Genomic DNA, 17,798 nt, shown 5'->3' with positions numbered 1-17,798 from the left:
TTTGCAGCCCTTCCTACAGGACTAGGTCTATGTAACTTGCCTCTGTTCCTTCAATGCACGCAAAGCAAAGCTGGGAGCAGAGCGTTCAAGTCAATTCTTAGTCCACAACATTAGCCACAATCTCTCCCTTAAGGGATATAAACTAAAGGTATCCAAGTTCGCAGCCAGCATCTTTCTGATCCTCATTTCACCTATTCATAAAAGACAATGCCGCACCACAGGACGCTGATTTATATCACATTCTGGATATGGCTACTCCCAGGCACTAATCTGGAACACAAACTTAAGTACTGAGGCCAAAATTCAGTAATTACCTGGATATTTGTGTAGCAATCCTGGTTATCAGTTAAAGAAAATGCTCTGACACAAGGAAACCAAAACTCCTCATGTTAGTTATTTGTAGAATCTCCCGGCTATGCATGGGGCTTTGCAAGCAAGAAGGTAGTGGGCCAAGTTCTCAGGAGTGCTCCATTCCCACTGAGAACCACCTCTTCTGTGGTTAATTGGAAGTTAAGTGCTGAGCTCTTTGGAAAGATGTCTCTTAAAGCAAAGCAATGGAAACTGCTCAAGATTGAGCACTGAGTCCTTAATAAGCCCTCAGGAAACAGACCAGAAGCTCAGCTTCCTTCTACTGATCATAGAGGCAGAGAGACCATAAGTAGTACTTTTATTTTTAAAGCATCTAAGGCACTTGGGATACTAAGAAACTTCGAAAGCAGATGGGCAAGTCCCTTCACCCCATCACTGGCTTCGGGAAACCCCAACCTTCAAAGCCCTGAGGCTTACAATGTTGGAGACACTAAGCAAGCACTGGGCAATCATAATTAGCCACTTACATGCACATCAACTTTGCCTGCACCCTCCCATGGCAGACAAACTGCCCTACTCATAAAATAACCCTTAACTGATCTGCCAGAGGCAATAAAGCCAGTCAGGGCCAGTACTGGATTAAAGATCTAGGGATTTCCAGTCCCCTGAAATACTCATTAAACTATATCACCCTGGTCTGTTGCCAACTATTAGGAAATTACCTTAGCAAGGAGCATTCCAAAGAGAACTTGCAGACAGGCTCAAGCTCTCCTACAAACCGTATTAACTAAATGGCCAGTTTGGCTAGAGAACAATGTTATAAATACTTAAGCTACAAATTAAAAGCGTGTTTGAGAGCTGCGCTGTCAGGCTAGTTGTCATCTTAGCTGCAGCATCACCAGTACATGAGCTTATTTCATAAATATAACCTGCAAATCCCACCCAGTAACCTATATTTGAAGTGTGGGTCTCTGGGAAAGTTACTGACTGTCCCTTGAAATTTGCCAGAACCAAGTTAGTCCGTATGTATTTTAGGAAGTGGGACCAGACGCCCGATTGGCAGCGCTGGAGGGTGGCACAGTGCCAGGGGATCTCTTCCTCCACTGGAAGCGAACCCCATGGTGCGCTCACTCTGCTTCTGGCCCCACAGGTGGGCAAGGCTCACCGCCCTTTGTCCTTCGCTGTCTGGGCCGAGAGCTCGTGCCCCATAGCTAAGGAGCAGCTCAGCGCAGTCACACTGGCCCACAACAGCAGTGACGTTGTTGTAATAATCCAACGTAAGTATACAATTCACATAAAGATTGATCCTGCTATAGAAATCCACTGTAGAGCCCTACCTTATCTCCATAGGAACTTATACAATGTACCTTTGTCTAATAAGCAGGATGTGGCTGTCGAAAAGCAGAACTGTAACTGATGTATCACTAGTCTAGTTAGTAAGCCATGGAGAACTGCCTACATCTGCCAAAAAGGTAGGAAACTAGGGGAAAGGTAATTCTGGCAGGGGGAGATCGCGACCACTGACTCACGGACCACCTACCCCAATTATATCACCAACTCAGATGATAAAGTTGAAGAACAACAACTAAGCATACACGCTAATTTACATGCTAGGCAAAGAGATTTTAACCAGTCATTTAATAGAAGAATACTGCGTATGTATTAGGAAGTTGAATATGTGTCCTGGTTTCAGCTGAGATACAGTTAATTTTCTTTATAGTGGCTGGTATGGGGCTATGTTTTGGATTTGTGCTGAAAACACAGTCAGTTTGGATCAACTGTCCTGGCTGTGTCCCCTCCCAGCCTCTTCTGCCCCTGGCAGAGCACAGGAAGCTGAAAAGTCCTTGACTAGTGGAGCAACAATTAAAACATCTCTGTATTATCAACACTGTTTTCAGCACAAATCCAAAACATAGCCCCATACCAGCCACTGTAAAGAAAATTAACTCTATCGCAGCTGAAACCAGGACAATATGCTAATGCTTTGTGTATAAATAGCTGTTAATTTGAAAGCTGTGTGTGCTGTCTTGGGACAGACACCCATATCTGCACAAATATGCAATAAAATACCTCTGCTCTGTGTGTATATTGGCATTTTGCACACCGGGTGAACGAACCCTGATTTTTGGGACAACAACGTGAAGGGCAGTCCTTCCTAGCGGGGTTTTAGAATGCAAATCCACACCTGCAAAAAATCACACACAGTCCGAGTGTGACAAGGCATACGAAAGGCGGTCATGCCACCCGCAAGCCACAATGCAGTTTTTTTCTGAAGGCAGATGCAGTTTGGTTTAGTCACATCTAGTCAGTGGAATTAACAAACCTGTCTAGTGAACAAACGCTCCCACCCTTAGCTCACACACAACTGGATATTTGTTGTTCCATTGAGGGGAACATTGCTAGCTTTGCCGCAGCTAGGCACTGCCATTACTTTTATACTGGGAGCTCTCGCTTACTGGGAGATGACAATGTCCTTTAACAGGGACCAGCTTTGAGGAAGCCAGGCTCGAGAACCTGGATTGAAGGGAGCGCTGTCAGAGAAGGTGGGATTTCCTCCTCAGCGCTCAGTTTCAATGATAAAAAAAGTGATTAACAAACATCCTTTCATTCAGGACAATCCAGTGAGCTAAGTCGGCCCAAAGGACTGTCCATTGTGCAAATGCAGATCTCTGGGGAAAGAAGTCTTATTTAATTTAGTTGCAAAGCAACAAAAAAGCCCAAATGTCAGAGCCATAGAGCTTGTGCCGACAAGTCTTCTTGTATTTCAGTGGCTGATAAAGCACTGCACAGGACTGATAAAAACTAAGCATTTCTAGATAATAAGAAAATAGCAATAAATAAATGACACTCAGAGGGAACTAAAAATCAGAAATCCTGTTTTCCAATATGAATTTCTCAAATGCCAAAAGTCATTACACTTAGCAAGAACAGCAATTTTTATTGTCTCCACGTCTACATCAGAACTGATGGGCTGAATACATTCTCCACCTCAAATACAAAATATGCGAGGCCATTTGGGTAAAATTCTATGGCCTGGGTAAGCAGGAAGGTGGTATGCTGTGTAGTTACAGCCAGATAAGAATTGTTCTATCTAAGAATATTACCATGTCTTAGGAGAAACTTGGCAGTTTCAGCATGACCCCTGTGGCTGGCAACAAACAGTGCCACGAAGCTCGGTGTGCTACCCATTCCTTTTTCTGCTCTGGTCCCAGTAACTTTGCATATGGCGTGGTGCCCGCAAAGTTCTCTGTAACTCCCAGGTGGGCTAGCTGCAGAGTAAACACAAACCTTTTAGTCTCTTTCAAAACAGTAGTCTGATTCTTTTTAGGTATCAACAAAGTCTCATATCCGTACTTAGGGGATGCTTGCACACTGCATAAATCAGCTAAATAATACCTGCCTGTTTCTTAGTCTTCTGCCCCACCTCGAGTCTCTACTATCTAATGATGTTTATTCATAACCATCCCTTGGAGGGCACGTTAATTTGGGTTTTCCTTTCGTATGTAGTTATTAAGCACCACAAATCTTACAGAAACTGTTTCTCTTTGTAATCCCCGTCCTTCTCTTAGATTTGTTGGAAACTGCCAAGAGTTTTGGGGGAGAGGGGACGAAGACAGACAGACCTGGCCACATAAGCCCAGGTTCCTTAGGAGCTAGGTGAAACTTTGGGCCTTAATTCCAGCAGACAACTCATAAACCTAAGTTGCCTCAGGAAACAGTCCTGTATCACATTCTTTTCCAGAAGGAGCTTTTTTGTTGTTGTTGTAATAAAGCCAAACACATCAGTTCTAAAGTGTTGCTGAGAGGCCTCTTAGGAACAATTTTCAGGTGCCTCATGCTGCTGTTCTTCCTGAGAAACCATTTCCATGTTGGGCTACATCTTTCACAGTGCACCAGGGTTTTCTCATCTAGTAAGTGGAAGCATGCTATTAGAACAGCTGTACGGTTATTTCTTGAAAAGAATTTTTTTTTCCATTTGAAAATCAACAGTGTCAACAAGCTTTCTATGGGGCTCTTATGCCAATACACCTTTCATTTCAAAGGAGACCATTTGTCTTTGTGGCACATCCTTCTGTTTCCTGCTCTACACTGAGTAGGACGAATCTTTAATACACAGGGAACTCAAAACATGGAGGAAAAAACAAAAACAAAAAACCCCAAACCCCAATTTGCCCAATACCAAAACGTAAGCCATTTGTGGCACAAGGCAGAACAGCTGCTTGCCAGTGAACCGCAACACTACACAACAGTTAACAAAAGGAAGCGAAGAACCCTGCAGTATCCATTTGCAGTGGTTGGGGAAACGCAGAGGAAGAGAATGTGATTAGCCAGGTTGGAATTTGGCCAGGGAAACGGAGATAATGGCTCTTTATGAAAGGTGCCAAAGGATATTTCATGACCACATCTGTTCAGGCCTGAAGGTTTACAGTACAAATCAGCTAGAGTACCTTGTGTTTCTGCTGAGACAACGTTTCAGTCCTAAATCGAGAAAGCAGCATGCACTCTATCAAAGCACCACAGAAACTATTTGTGCTATAAAAATCAAAGCTTTCTTACTTATCAGACTCAACAGGATCACAAACTCAAGACGGTCCATAAGCTAGCACCAAATAAAGCGCCTGAGACAGGGAATGTCTTCTGATTCTTGATTTTGGTACTGGTGTGTATCGAGTCCCATTCTTACTCTGGAGTCAGTATGGCCAGAGGAGGATGAACTATGAAACAGAGAGCTTCTGCCTCTGGTTCTCATAATTACAGACAAGTCACTCAGCCTCACTGGAAAACCCAAGAACAGATAATCTCAATCTTCTAATGATGTTTTAAGATAACTAAGAAAAATACATACTATGTATTATTTCTCCTATCTATATGAAAAACACTGGGAATAAGTATGTTTTGTTGAGAACACATCAGAAGGGTAAAATGGCAGGCAGCTGAATACAAAGTGCAAACGTTTTTTGGACATTGGGATAAGTAGGAACAAGAAAAGTAATCTGAAAGTATGCTCACATCAGTGCTACAAAAAGTTATAAAACAGTGAAAAGAACTTGCACTCCAAGTGCATGTGCTGTTTACTAGTAACAGCAAAAAGAAGTCTTATTTCTAAATTGAACAGACTGCATTAGGGATTGACTCTTCGTCTTTGGATTACCAGCTCCCTTGAAATTACCATTTTAATTGTGAACTGTTGCCAGTACCACTAACCCACTTAATTTCTATGGCAAGTCTCTGCCATTAAAGACTTCCCCACTGTTTGCTCTATCAAGTCTTGCTTTGTAAGAGTACTTAGACCTTCAGCAATAGGCTTTTAGCTTTTCCACACACAGTACCCCACCCATTCACAGAAGTAATGGAATCAACCATCATAGTCTCTCCTTTTGCAGCAGCTGCCACAAGATGCCCCCAGCCATCTTGTTGCCAGATGCACATCGTAATCGTTCCACCCGGGACAGTTACCATTGTCCTTAAATGTAGACTCATCTGGCAGATCTACTGTAGGGAATTAGAAAAGAAAGGAAAGCAAGTCAACATATCCTCAGAGAAAGCAACGACCAGCTTAAAGAAAAAAAAAAGTTAAACAGTGACTGAATTCTTTTAGCCATGCTGGTGTTCTCTGATTTTACTGTCATAATGCATCAAGGACACCTTGGGTCCTGTTGGGCTAAAGCTGAGAAGACACAGATACACTCCTAGCCTAGAAAAGGCTACAATATAGGGCTCTTGGGAAAGGGTTGTAACCCACAGAAAGCTACAGTTAACATGGTAAGTACCAAGACTGTAGGAGAAAAATACTTGTGTATCCATGCACACAAGGCGTCTTTATTCTAAAAGGAAAGCACCAAGTTTGTTTGATCTGAGGAAGCAAATAGTAGGAAGTTATTTTGTTTTAAATAGCAGGTTTAAACAAGTTTCAATAGCCATCTCTGCTTGTTACCTCCAAAGCGAAGTACTCCACTGCCACACGTCCAGCTGATGTAATGGGGAAAAAAAAAGCCACTGCTCCGCACAATTCTACCTGTGGAGAGGTCAGCCAGAGCCTTGCTAGAGCTGTTACAGGCTGAGGTGAACCAGCCAGGTACTGGCATTGCCTGTTGACAAGGCTAAGCAGGAATTTAGAGGTCAGCATTTGCAGTCTCTAACCTGAAGAGACCCTGTTGAGTGGATGAGTATCTTTAATGAGTAGGAAGTGAAGTTAAGCATTAAGTCAAGAGCTGAAATCCAAGTGCAGTACAGTAAAGAGGAAAGCGGAACCCTGACTTTCATCCAGAACCTAAAGGTAGCCATAAATAGCAGGTAGAGATACTAGGAATAACCTCCAAGAATCCCAGAGGTTACAGGTTCTCACCTTCATCCAGGTATTGAAGCTGCTGGAAATGAAGGGGGATCCCAGTCAACAATTCTTAATGGGACTTGAGCTTCTTCAGAGTCAAGTCATTTTGGCATCGAGGCAGTGAAAAGATCTCATTAGTTTCAGGTAGACGGAGCTGGACACTAAAGGTCCACAGGGGCCAGGAAGGCATGGTGATGAAGTGGTACCTGACCAGGAAAAGTTCATGAGACTTGTCTCAGAAAAAGCTTGGCATTGTTATAAGGACAGGGGTCTAGATCTGGTAGTAATTCCTCCCTCTGCTAGACATTCCCCTTCTATCATCAAAGTGTACAGATCCCCCCATGTATCATAAGCACATTACAGTACCCAAGCAGCATAAACAGACATCACAGCAGTAGTCTGCGTGTGATGTAATAGCCTACCTGAACTTAGCAGAGAACACCACAGAAAGTAATGCACCAGAGCGATTACAAAAAGATTTTTGTTCCTGCCCATCTTTTGATTTTCACTAGGATGACAAACTTACTTGGAAGACAAAGCAGTAGAGAAACAAAGTAGTAACTGAGGTAAATACCCAAAGTTGCCCATATTTTATGTTCCTATTTTCTTTGTTAAAGTCTAGATCTCAATCTACCTGTTTAGTCTAACATGTAATAAAGAGCGTACGGCTGTTTCATTTGTGTTTCCAATTTACTACAGAGGGGTCCTGTGCCCTAACTCCAGGTGTGTGGGTAGGCTTTACCAGGGGGTGCAGGGGACTGTTTATTCTCCTTGCTTTTGCATCAGCTAAAATCCTGCAGAGAAAAGAGAGGGGAGGTCAGATATTCTTTTGCAGCAGTTGGCAGAAGTTCTAGCACACAGGATGGAGCAGCCAGTGAGTGTCTGAAACAGCCAAAAGGGTGATTGCAGCAGCAGAAGATACAGAAGACTCCTGAGATTAGAAGCAATCTAACACACACACCCCACACCCCCCCAGGCCCAACAACTACACAGAGTTCATTAACGTGGGATGTCTGAGAGCAACACCACACTGAAAAAAAGTCCCGAATGTCCTTCCAGGCTGAAGTTTGGAAAGGGAAGGATTTAAGATAAAGATTTGAATACCAGTCTCACCCAGCACACACAAGTTCTCTTCATTTAAAATACATCTTGTTAGAGTTTCTGTTCTGACAGAACAATTTTAGTTTCGAAGCACTTTTGGCACGCTCACTTCAAGGAAAAAGTGCAGGAAGAGCTACTTCAAATCTCTGGACACCTAATGGACTTTTTACTACACAGTATGACAAATTCCACCCTCAACCCTGGTTTGACAGATGACAGTGTTTATGCTAGGGAGGTGTTTCGTTACCCAAAAGAATACATTCACATCCCACATCCCACTTAGAACAAAAGTCAGTTACCACAAGCTGGTTTATAAAACAGTCACAGGATTTATTGAGATAAATACAAATAGAAAGTTACATAGATACTCTATTCTGCCAAATGAATGACACTTCCAGAGTGTCCCCACTTCGTTGGGTTCTAAACACCACCGGGTACAGACAGAGCCGCCACTAGGGCGGCATCCCGACAGATGCCAAGTGTGTATCATACACAAGATACCACTGAGTCTCCACTCTAAGCAACATGACTAAGATGCTTTGGATTACAAGTGCTTGATAATTTCCTATAGCATCCAAGCAATATTGCACCCACTAACCTTATTTTCATGTTCCTTAGCTAGAAATGTTTAAAAGTGGTATTCTTACTGCTATTGTGAAAGTGGATCAACTACCTAACTTTGCTCCATCTGACTTAAAATACATATTTTTGCATAATTTAAACAACCCAGAGAATTGTACATGAACACACCGCTTTACTCATCATTGCATACATTTGTCTAGTACAAGACGTAAAGTGCGGTCTTTAGTCATGCTGAAATAATTTCTAGTTTAAAACTAAAAACAAAAAGACAAACCTTGTAGAGGGTAAATCTGTTTAATAGACCTGCACACTGTCTACAAAAAAGCCACCCCAAAACTATGATGTCCCCCATTAGTGCATGCAACTGTAGAGTTTTAACAAGTTTTTAAACGCTCTACTGAAATCATATCATTTAGAACAGACATGATTTCTGGAGCCAGAGAGGTACCAAAATATTGTTAAAAAGAATGAACTTCGTTTAGCCTTTTAGTGAACTTTTATAGCTGGTGGCTATCCTAATTAAAACCTCTTAGTGAACACTAACCAAACATGCTAAGACATATGGAAGCTTGTGTTTTCCAGTGGATTATTGCAAGTAAAGGTAACTCTTTAAGATTCTGACAAACGGAAACCTGGGTTGGGTTAATGTTCAAAGTATTTAATTTATATACAGTACATTTCAAACATACTTACATATACACGCACTTAAACAAATTTGTTCAGTGCTGAGAAATTTAATGAACTGATAATAAAAAACAGAAGTAAAACCTTGTCAGAAAGGCCTTAGAAAATTTGAACTGTTAGAAAATACCAGTATAATGCCAGCATTAGAAAAAGATATTAGAACTAGAAAAAATTAACTTGAGAGGTCTTTTTATTAACAAATTGCAATCATAAAAAGTCTGTACTGAAGAAGCAGTTTTTTAAATTATAAAAAAAATTGTAAAAAATTAAATGTAGAATGTTGCAGAGTTTACAGAGTTTATACTGGTTGCTGTAATAGCAGTGATAGTAGTGGTATATTTCTGCCTGCAGCTTCCAAAAAGCATTTTGTGATCTCACAAGAAAACAATTTGTTACAAATACTGTACATATTATAATACAAGACTAGTTAAACAAACTTATATAAAACTGAGCCCTCCAAAAATACAGAATCCAGCTGAGGAACCTACTTGCTGTATTGCAGACAAGACAGATGTAAAACAAAACAAAAAAGAAAAAAGTAGTTTCTGTAAAAGCCTTCTCCCACGTGAACTACTTACTAGTATAATAGTGAAATAAGGGGAAATATTTATGATAAAGTATTGTGTTCACAGAGAGAAAGTAACTGTTGTTACATTAAATCATTTCCTTAGTATTCAAGCATTAGTTTTTGAACAGGACAAAGTTCCAATCCACAATCTATAAAAGTAAGACTATCTATTTTCCAGGCCCCACATTATCTGCAGATCTGGGACACAACAGAAGACAGGATCCACCAAAAAATATTAGCTTTATAATTTTTTAAACTGGTCAAAAGCTATCCTATTTTATTAACTGAACTGTGTCCTATCTGTTTTTCTTTCTTCCGAAACACCTGTTTAAATACACAGAAGACGTCCTACTTTAAGCTTAGGGATCTCAGTAACCTTCATTTGTTGTTTGCTCCAAACCTTACCATAGAATCAAGAGAAGTTAGAGAGTAAACTGCATCACCACCTTTCCCCTGAACATCTGTTATTTGGGGTTTTTCAGAATGTAGAGATCCTTCGTTTCGTAGGAACAAAGTAGCGGGCTGTTCGGGATTTGAATGCTGGACCAGTTAAGAGGTGTTTTTTAAATGAGGTGTGTATGTAAAACAAACACACACAGTTACATCTGTAAAATTCTACAATACCCTTCTACAGATATAGCACCTTGCAGGAACTGAATCTCTAAATGAAGTGAACTTTGCTAGGGCAGAACAAGTAATTTTCAGTTTGGGAAATTTATAGTCTACCTACCACTACCAGAGCCAGCAGTAATGAAAACTGACATGTTAACACCTGTAAGGCTATAGCTCAGAAATAACAAATTAATAGAAAAGTCATCATATACAAAGAATCTTGAGCTCTCTGTGCTTTGAAAAATATCACATTATATTAAGTAAAAATGAACCATGCTTTAATTCTAGCAGAGTAACTACTTTATAAAATGAAATGATTTTTGAGCTTTCTTCCACTGATACAGAATTAAGTTCTTCATCATTTTTTGTTAAAATTCAAAACTATTCACATATATACAGGGTTCTTTTAGTTAAAATGCAATACTTGAAACAATACAAAAACTACATTAGAAGTGACAAAAGAATATCTTCATGTGAGTTTGCTATAATCAGGGTCTAAGATTTAGAAACTATTTTAAAGTTATAGCTTTATAACTTTAGACTGCTCTACTACTGGAAGTGTTCTGTTAAAAAATGAAATATGAATTCCAATTACACTGAAACACTGTGTATGGTGTAAGACTTTAAATACAATACCAAACTGCAGGTGAGATCAGAGTTAATCACCCACATTTACAAAGAAAAACCAAAAGGAATTACTCATGCATATCAGACAAACACACAGCTGTAGATGAAGGGTGGTCATGAAATGAACATCGTAACATTTCTCAATAGACCCCTTCCAGCTCAAGTAGGTAACAAAAACCTTCTTATTTGTCCACATTATTTATACTAACCGCGAACATAAGGTGAATAACCATTTTGATGTTCAGCATTTACTGCAGAAGAACACATTAGTTTTGTTTTTCAATGGTAGTATTGTCCATGCTACCCTGTTTTAGCTTTATGGTGGCAAAGAAGGACACATCTTGATCTCTGTCAGATTGCAGGGCTAGAATGGTCTCTTCTGCAGCTTCTAGATGAGGATTGCCAACACTTTTAAAATAAGCTAGAATAAGGGGAGAAAAAGACAATTTTAATCAAAGCCAAAAGAATAAACCCTAGGGCATAAGCAGTGCAGAAATACACAGGATGCCAAAAACATCTAGGATAGCTCATCCAATTTACAGGCTCCTTAGAGGAACTACAGCAAGCTAAGGAAGCTGACAGAGAAATATGCTGCTTCTTACTCATCTTATTAGGTACTTAAGTATTTCTAAGAGAAACTCTTTTTGCTGAGCCCTAAATAGAAACGTATCAACAAGTAAACGCAAGCTCAGGAAGCTGCCACTGTACAATGTTTTATACAATATTCTCCATACTTTATTCTGAAAAAAGACAGGAGAGGAGGTTCCTGTGCATCTTCCTTTGAATAATCAGAGATCAGCCGATTTTTTTGTTTTTAAGGAATTGTAATACAGGAAATTGTAGCAGCACACAAAATTACATTCTTTCCTAGTACAACTGTTAGCTGAAGACTAAAATGACAAAGCAAACCATTTCAGAAAAAGGTAAAACACTTCATCTGAAGGACCCCAAAGACGACTACTTCATTAACACAAAGGTTTGAAATATATCAAAATAATCTGATGTGATGTTTAAGAACAATGTATTTGCCATACACATCATGGATACCAAAAACGACCCCCTGCAGCAGCATCTAGCAGTCGCAGTTCTTGGCACAGACAAGGACGTCACTGCCCTCTAGTGGATGAAGTAATACATTCATCAGATGATCGGTGCCAGTTTCAGGCCCTTTAGGGATGATGATCAAATATTCTAAGAGGGAAAAGCCACTACAGCATACCTTCCTAAATCTCTATTCCTAAATCTGAATTTAAATGCAGTATGCCAGATTACAATGCGTAATTCTGTCTTCAGTATAAACAGAACCAAGCAGCCTTTTATCAGCTGAGCCCATTTACGAAAAACTGCACTGGCAGAGGAAAGACAGCATTCATGAGACATTAGTCCTTTCAAAGGAAATTAACAACCACACCTTTCTCCAGTAACGTCTGCCTTAGAGCCTTGGCGAGCAGAACCCTTACGTTTGGCACAGGATCTGAAGCAAGACTTAAAAGACTGGGGAGTAAGTGTTCAACAAATTGGTCGACAGGCATACATTCTTCTTCTACTACGGCCTACAGGATAAACAGAGAACATGAGAAAGCAAGATTTACATTAAAAATACACTATTTGCCATTCCTTTCCATCCTGTCCTTAATTTAGTCTATTAAAAAAAGTCACTGTTTAACTCTGAACAAATACACCCTATGCTGGTGAAATAAGTACAACCTTTGGAATACTGTTATGAAAACACGTCTTACCGTTCTAAAGTTCATCTGAAGATGACCCAACAAGAACAGATAACTTTCTTTCAACTATATTTTAGGAAATACTGCTCTCTTGCCTGCCATCATCCTTTTGCCTTTCAACATTCAACCCTTGCTCCTCATTGCTAGTGAAGTAAGTATTTTTGGTTTGGAGGGCGGTGGGTAAGTGGAAATAGAGAGGGAAATAATTCCTGGCACCTAGAAGTAGTTTGAGGAGCCCTTGCGAACCTTTATCCTAGCATGTCAAAGTATTACAAAATGCATCTCAGTTTAGGACTTAATTCTTGACTTTGCTATTGGGATACTAGAAAGCACAAGGATCAGTTATTTCAGCTGGAGGCACAGAACAACGATCACAGCTTTGAAAATGGATAGCCATATGCTAGTACTGAAACCAGACCAACTCCGCCACTGTCTTTTGTCAACCCACAGAATCACAGAACCCAAAGAATGACCAAAAAAAATTCTTGAGTCCAAATTTCAGTTTTGCCCACATTGCTGAAAAGCCTCAAACTGGCTCCAAGTTAAATGTACAAATAGAAACACAGAGAAGATTCCAACCTGGCAAATGAAGGCAAAAGCTTGTCTTCCAACCCACTTGGAGCAGTGACGAAACCGCACTACAAGTTCATTAATGAAATTTAATCCTAGTGCATTTGCATTGTTTGTGTAGAACTTCTGTAGTATTGCTACAACCTGTGAAGCAAAGGAAGGGGGAAGGGGAAAAGGAGGGGGAAAAAGAAGAGATGAGATTTAACTTGTAGGCCTTAAAAAGTTAAAAAAGCATCACTTCATTTGAATCCTACAAAGGATTCAAAAATCCAAAGGCTACAAAAATCTAAAAACTGTATTCAGTGTTATCAGCTGTGCTTGCAGAATTTAGTAAGTTACTGTGCTTATTCTGGAGAAAAGAAAGCATAAGCTTTAAAAAAGCTGTCTGTTCAGGTGAAAGAAAAAGCACTAAAAGAAATTAAAACAACCATTAAAATAATGCCCCTTTCCATGGTGCCATGAGGAGAAAGAAGAAACTTGAAGGAATCTTTCTACTCATTCAGGACATCTATGGGATGATGGCATTATCATGAAGTTCATAACAAATTAGATCAACTTTGAGGAAAGATCAGTAACTTTGTTTTTTCCTCCCAGAACTGGGGGAAGGTCTCCCAAGTCTTCTATATCCTGGTTTTCATCCACTTGAAAATACATTTATCATTCACATACAACCGACAGAGAACGATTTTAATATCTGTGGAAGTCTGACAACTCAAAACATTTTATAAAGTTTTCATTTCACTTTTTTCCATATTGTTTACCATGTTTATCAAAACATATCTGTATTCACCCCACTTTGCTTTCTTACAGACAAGTAATTTCAGCTATCCCTCTCAAGGATCATTTTCCTCCTCTCCTGCCAGGAAGTGAACTAAATCCCCTACCAGCTTGAAGGAGATCCACCGAACTTCCGAAACTTTATCGGAGCAGAGAGTTAGTGCAATATGTCTTAAGTAGTCATAGACATCATTGGGATTGTAGAGTTCCAGTATCAGGATCAGCTGCCTGAAACACAAAGAACATGATTAACTCTAGCAAGCGCAACACTAACCTGCTCTGATTATACTATCTGTTAAACATAGGGAAGGATCATTTGGAACCTTGAAAATACCATGGTTATTACAAAGCACTTGAACAGTTTGTTCTTCTCTTTACTTTATAAAGGTGCACACACGTATTAAAGAGGTACATGCTTTAATCCACCAAGGAGTCCAAGAGAAACTTTTATCCAAACTAGATGTACCAATGAATCAAAATTATCCCAAATAATAACAAAAGCTACAAACAGAAGTACGATGAGAAATTTCTTTGCAGCTTCAGACTAATACCCTGTACATTCTTGCAAAGCGAAAACGAAATATTTACTTCTGTGTAAAAATCTACATTTCAGAAAATGGTTTATATCTCAGAACTGTACAGAAGTCATTCTAGCCACAGCACTGCCAGGATGTTACCGGCAGCCGTGCACAAACCAACAGCTCTCCACTAGATGTCAGGGAACTGCTGTACAACATTCTTGCACCAGAGTGAGATTTAGTTTGTTGTGCCAAACTACAAAGGGAGAATAAATCCTCAATAGCCCAAACAAAGCAATGAGATAAACATGAAGGTCAGATTTTAGCTGCAAACTATGCCTACGGACATTCTTTGGGTGCTCCAAATATCAACAGGGCTTGTAGAAAAAGAATTGTGGGATGTTACTCTACCTCCATTATACTCCCAGTCATATGGAAATACCAAATGAATAAATTAATTTTTTAAGAACTGTTTTTTCTTTCATACACATTAGAAAGATGACTTTGTACATACATTTCACTGATTTTTACAAGGCAGTCTAAAACTGAACAAAATCTGCAATCTCACTAAATAGTATCGATCAGATTGTCATCTTTTATAAGCTGCAAGTGAACCAGATCTCCGTTTTGGTATAATCACAGACATTTAAGTTTCAGTCACGCTTGATTACAACACAAGTTGCCAAACAAAAAAAACCAAACCCCAAACAAAAATAACCCAAAAAACAACCCCCAAAAACCCAACCCAAAACAAAAAAACCACACACAAACAAAAAACCCCAGAAGCCAATGGTTTTTAAGTTTGGTTCCTTAATAAAGAATGTTTGTGATCTTTTAGCTCCTAATTAAGGTTTGCTAACTTCTGAATGTAATTATCTATTTCCAAGTTAGTAGTGTAGATTAAAAATCAGAAGTTAACAAAATTACATACTCTGCCAGCTCGTAACGAAACCTCCAGTTCCTGCTGTTATCAGTCACCACAAATTCTTGAAGTTGGTAAAGATACTCTCGCCTTTTGTCTGCATGAAGTAACTAAAGGAAAAACATTACTAGTATAAAACTGATAAGATTCAATACTTGCAGTTCTCTGGTGTATTACTCTATTCACACCTATGTGCATTTTCCTACTTGAAAGGAAGTGATCATTCACAAGATGCTTACTAAAAATTGCGCACAACTAGCTGAGTGCCTGGACACGCAAGACTAACATCCAAAAAAGTACCTTAAGTCATCTCTTCTGCAAGGATACCTGTCAAAGCACCATCTCTGGGCATAAGACTGAACAACCAAAACTAAGGATTTGTGTTTATTATGCAGCAGCCCACCAGGATCTGTTCTCTTCTCTCCCAGCCCCAAACACAAATTGCTAATAGTCCAAGTTTCCAGCTGCACTGAACAAAATACTAGTTCCTTTACAACAGCTAGGAGCATTTACAACCACATTTACACAGGGTTTCCAGTTTTGATATTTTCTTGGGATATGAGACAGAAGAGAAGTGAGGGACCGTAAAAAAAGCAATAGACACACACACAAAATGGCAGTATTGCACAAAACTAAACACCTAATTAGATATTGATACCTGCACATCTCATTAAAAAAACTCTCTTAATATAATGGAGTCAGAAAAAAATTTATCTTGAGAAATTAAATTACACTTTCCTACCTTTAGAAAGTCATACAGATGTTTAAGGACACCAATACGCACTTCATCCAGATCTTTCAAGAATCCATTGAAAATTGGCACCAGATCAGCAGCTGTTAGCTGATCCCCCAGAATAACTGCTAGTTCATGTATGGAGAAAGCTAGCGTCCGACGTACCTTCCACTGCAAACAGTTTAAGAAGTGAACTAGGTTAGGCACCATAATTAAAATAAAGAAGCTTTTGAACTACACCTATGTGAGGATTGAGAGCGCAGAAGAAACAGGACTAGTTACACAGCAGTAGAAAATGTTAATCATATTTATGAAGTCTGATTTAAATCTTGACTTTTATATTTTTAGTGCACATTTAGTCTCTCATAAGAAAGTATACAATGTTATAACTTCAGTGTAACAAACTGAACAGAAGAGCTACTCAAAATTCTGATTTATGATGAAAAAACTTTTTTTTTTACCTGTACATCTGAGGCCAGTGTCTCATATGTATCTTTCAGGCAGTGCCAGTTCTGCCTGCCCAGCGTTAAGGCCACCCCAGGAAGACTATACGCACAGTGTTTGGCTATTTCAGTATCAACAGTCTGGGCTCGAGCTGGGTCGGTCATTGACAAGTACTGGTCTAATAAAGGTTGAGGTATGATATCCTATAGATAGAGACAGTACATCAGCATAACACACTTTAATTTAAGATCAGAAAGAAAATACACCTGTTGTGCTACAGTATTCTCTTGCTACCAACCAGCTGGCAGCAAAACACAAACAGTGGCAAGACGCCCCTTTTGTGGGCTAGCTTTACAAAGTGTAAGTGACCCCTATAGTTATTTGTCCTCTCAGAATAGAGCAGTCAGTGAACAGTAATTATTACTTTATCAACAAGTTACATCAAACCAAACTGAAAATTTCTTCTTTGCTGAAGAAAAAGAGTAAATCCAGTGACAAAACATTATAGTCAGTGCCTACCTTGGTTGCACAGATAGCCTCTAAGATGCCAAAAAGGCAACAGAATTTTTCTAGCTTTCTGATTTAAAATAGAGTTCTCCTCAAATGCCCAGAGCATTTCTTTACATTCTGCAACTGATCAACTGCAAAAGCTATCACTGTATTAAGGATAAGATGAACTGTATCCAGTACTCCACTAAAGCAGTTAGATGCAATTTTAAATCACCTGTAATTTTGACTTGTCATCTTCAAATGGTGGATTATTTTCTTGTTCCTTCTTTAAAAATACACTGGTTCCTCTGTGTTGTTCCTCTGAGTCCTGTAAAAGGACGTACTAGCTAGTGAAATGAATTAGACTTACTGCTGTTCGGGATATTTCAAAGCATCACACTACAGAACAACACAATTCAGATACAGAATAGCCTTTTACAGACAAAGCCTTGTACAAGCAAAGCCTTATTCAGTGTGTTTATACAAGTACAAAAAGACAACAGAGCTGTACACTAAGGCAAACACTATTAAGGCCATAGCAGCAACAAGGGGAACAGTAGTTAGATTTACTTCCAAAAAAAGCAATCTAATTTAACACAATAAACCCAACATTCATACACATTTTGGATGGTTACTTTTACTATACCCTTAAATAGTTTTTATTCTTGGCATGAATTTAAATTATATTAAACAAGACAGCTTAGCAGTTGCTCCAAGTCAGTCAACACCATGATAAAAGCTTTATTTATTTTAGAACGTACTGCTGGAAACTCCCAAGCCTATTAAATTATGAAGCATACACCT

At 39.3% G+C, this 17,798-nt stretch overlaps 2 protein-coding genes across 3 annotated transcripts in view; both read right to left on the bottom strand.

Moving 5' to 3' along the window:
- Positions 1-1,324: 1,324 nt before the first annotated feature.
- Positions 1,325-6,830, bottom strand: ANKRD60 (ankyrin repeat domain 60). Its single transcript, XM_072879530.1, is given in 7 exon segments — positions 1,325-1,563; positions 2,444-2,494; positions 3,414-3,482; positions 3,485-3,578; positions 5,671-5,763; positions 5,765-5,802; positions 6,656-6,830. Coding segments are annotated over 7 exon segments (759 nt in total).
- A 1,225-nt stretch (positions 6,831-8,055) lies between these two features.
- The window catches only part of LOC140659619 (serine/threonine-protein phosphatase 4 regulatory subunit 1-like), a 28,103-nt gene continuing 18,360 nt past the window's right edge, over positions 8,056-17,798 (bottom strand). For both annotated transcript variants that reach the window (XM_072879462.1, XM_072879463.1), the window contains 8 exons: positions 17,230-17,322; positions 16,523-16,708; positions 16,071-16,232; positions 15,338-15,438; positions 13,996-14,116; positions 13,121-13,255; positions 12,226-12,367; positions 8,056-11,235 (listed from right to left, as the gene is read on the bottom strand). In XM_072879462.1, coding sequence (XP_072735563.1) covers positions 11,081-11,235; positions 12,226-12,367; positions 13,121-13,255; positions 13,996-14,116; positions 15,338-15,438; positions 16,071-16,232; positions 16,523-16,708; positions 17,230-17,322 — 1,095 coding nt within the window. In that variant the 3' untranslated portion in view covers positions 8,056-11,080. The remainder of the gene's footprint in view (positions 11,236-12,225; positions 12,368-13,120; positions 13,256-13,995; positions 14,117-15,337; positions 15,439-16,070; positions 16,233-16,522; positions 16,709-17,229; positions 17,323-17,798) is intronic.

Source organism: Ciconia boyciana, chromosome 14 (genome assembly GCF_034638445.1).
Source record: "Ciconia boyciana chromosome 14, ASM3463844v1, whole genome shotgun sequence".
Classification (NCBI taxonomy): Eukaryota; Metazoa; Chordata; class Aves; order Ciconiiformes; family Ciconiidae; genus Ciconia; species Ciconia boyciana.
Note: the sequence above shows the minus strand (reverse complement) of the source record. Positions and strands in the feature narration are given on the sequence as shown.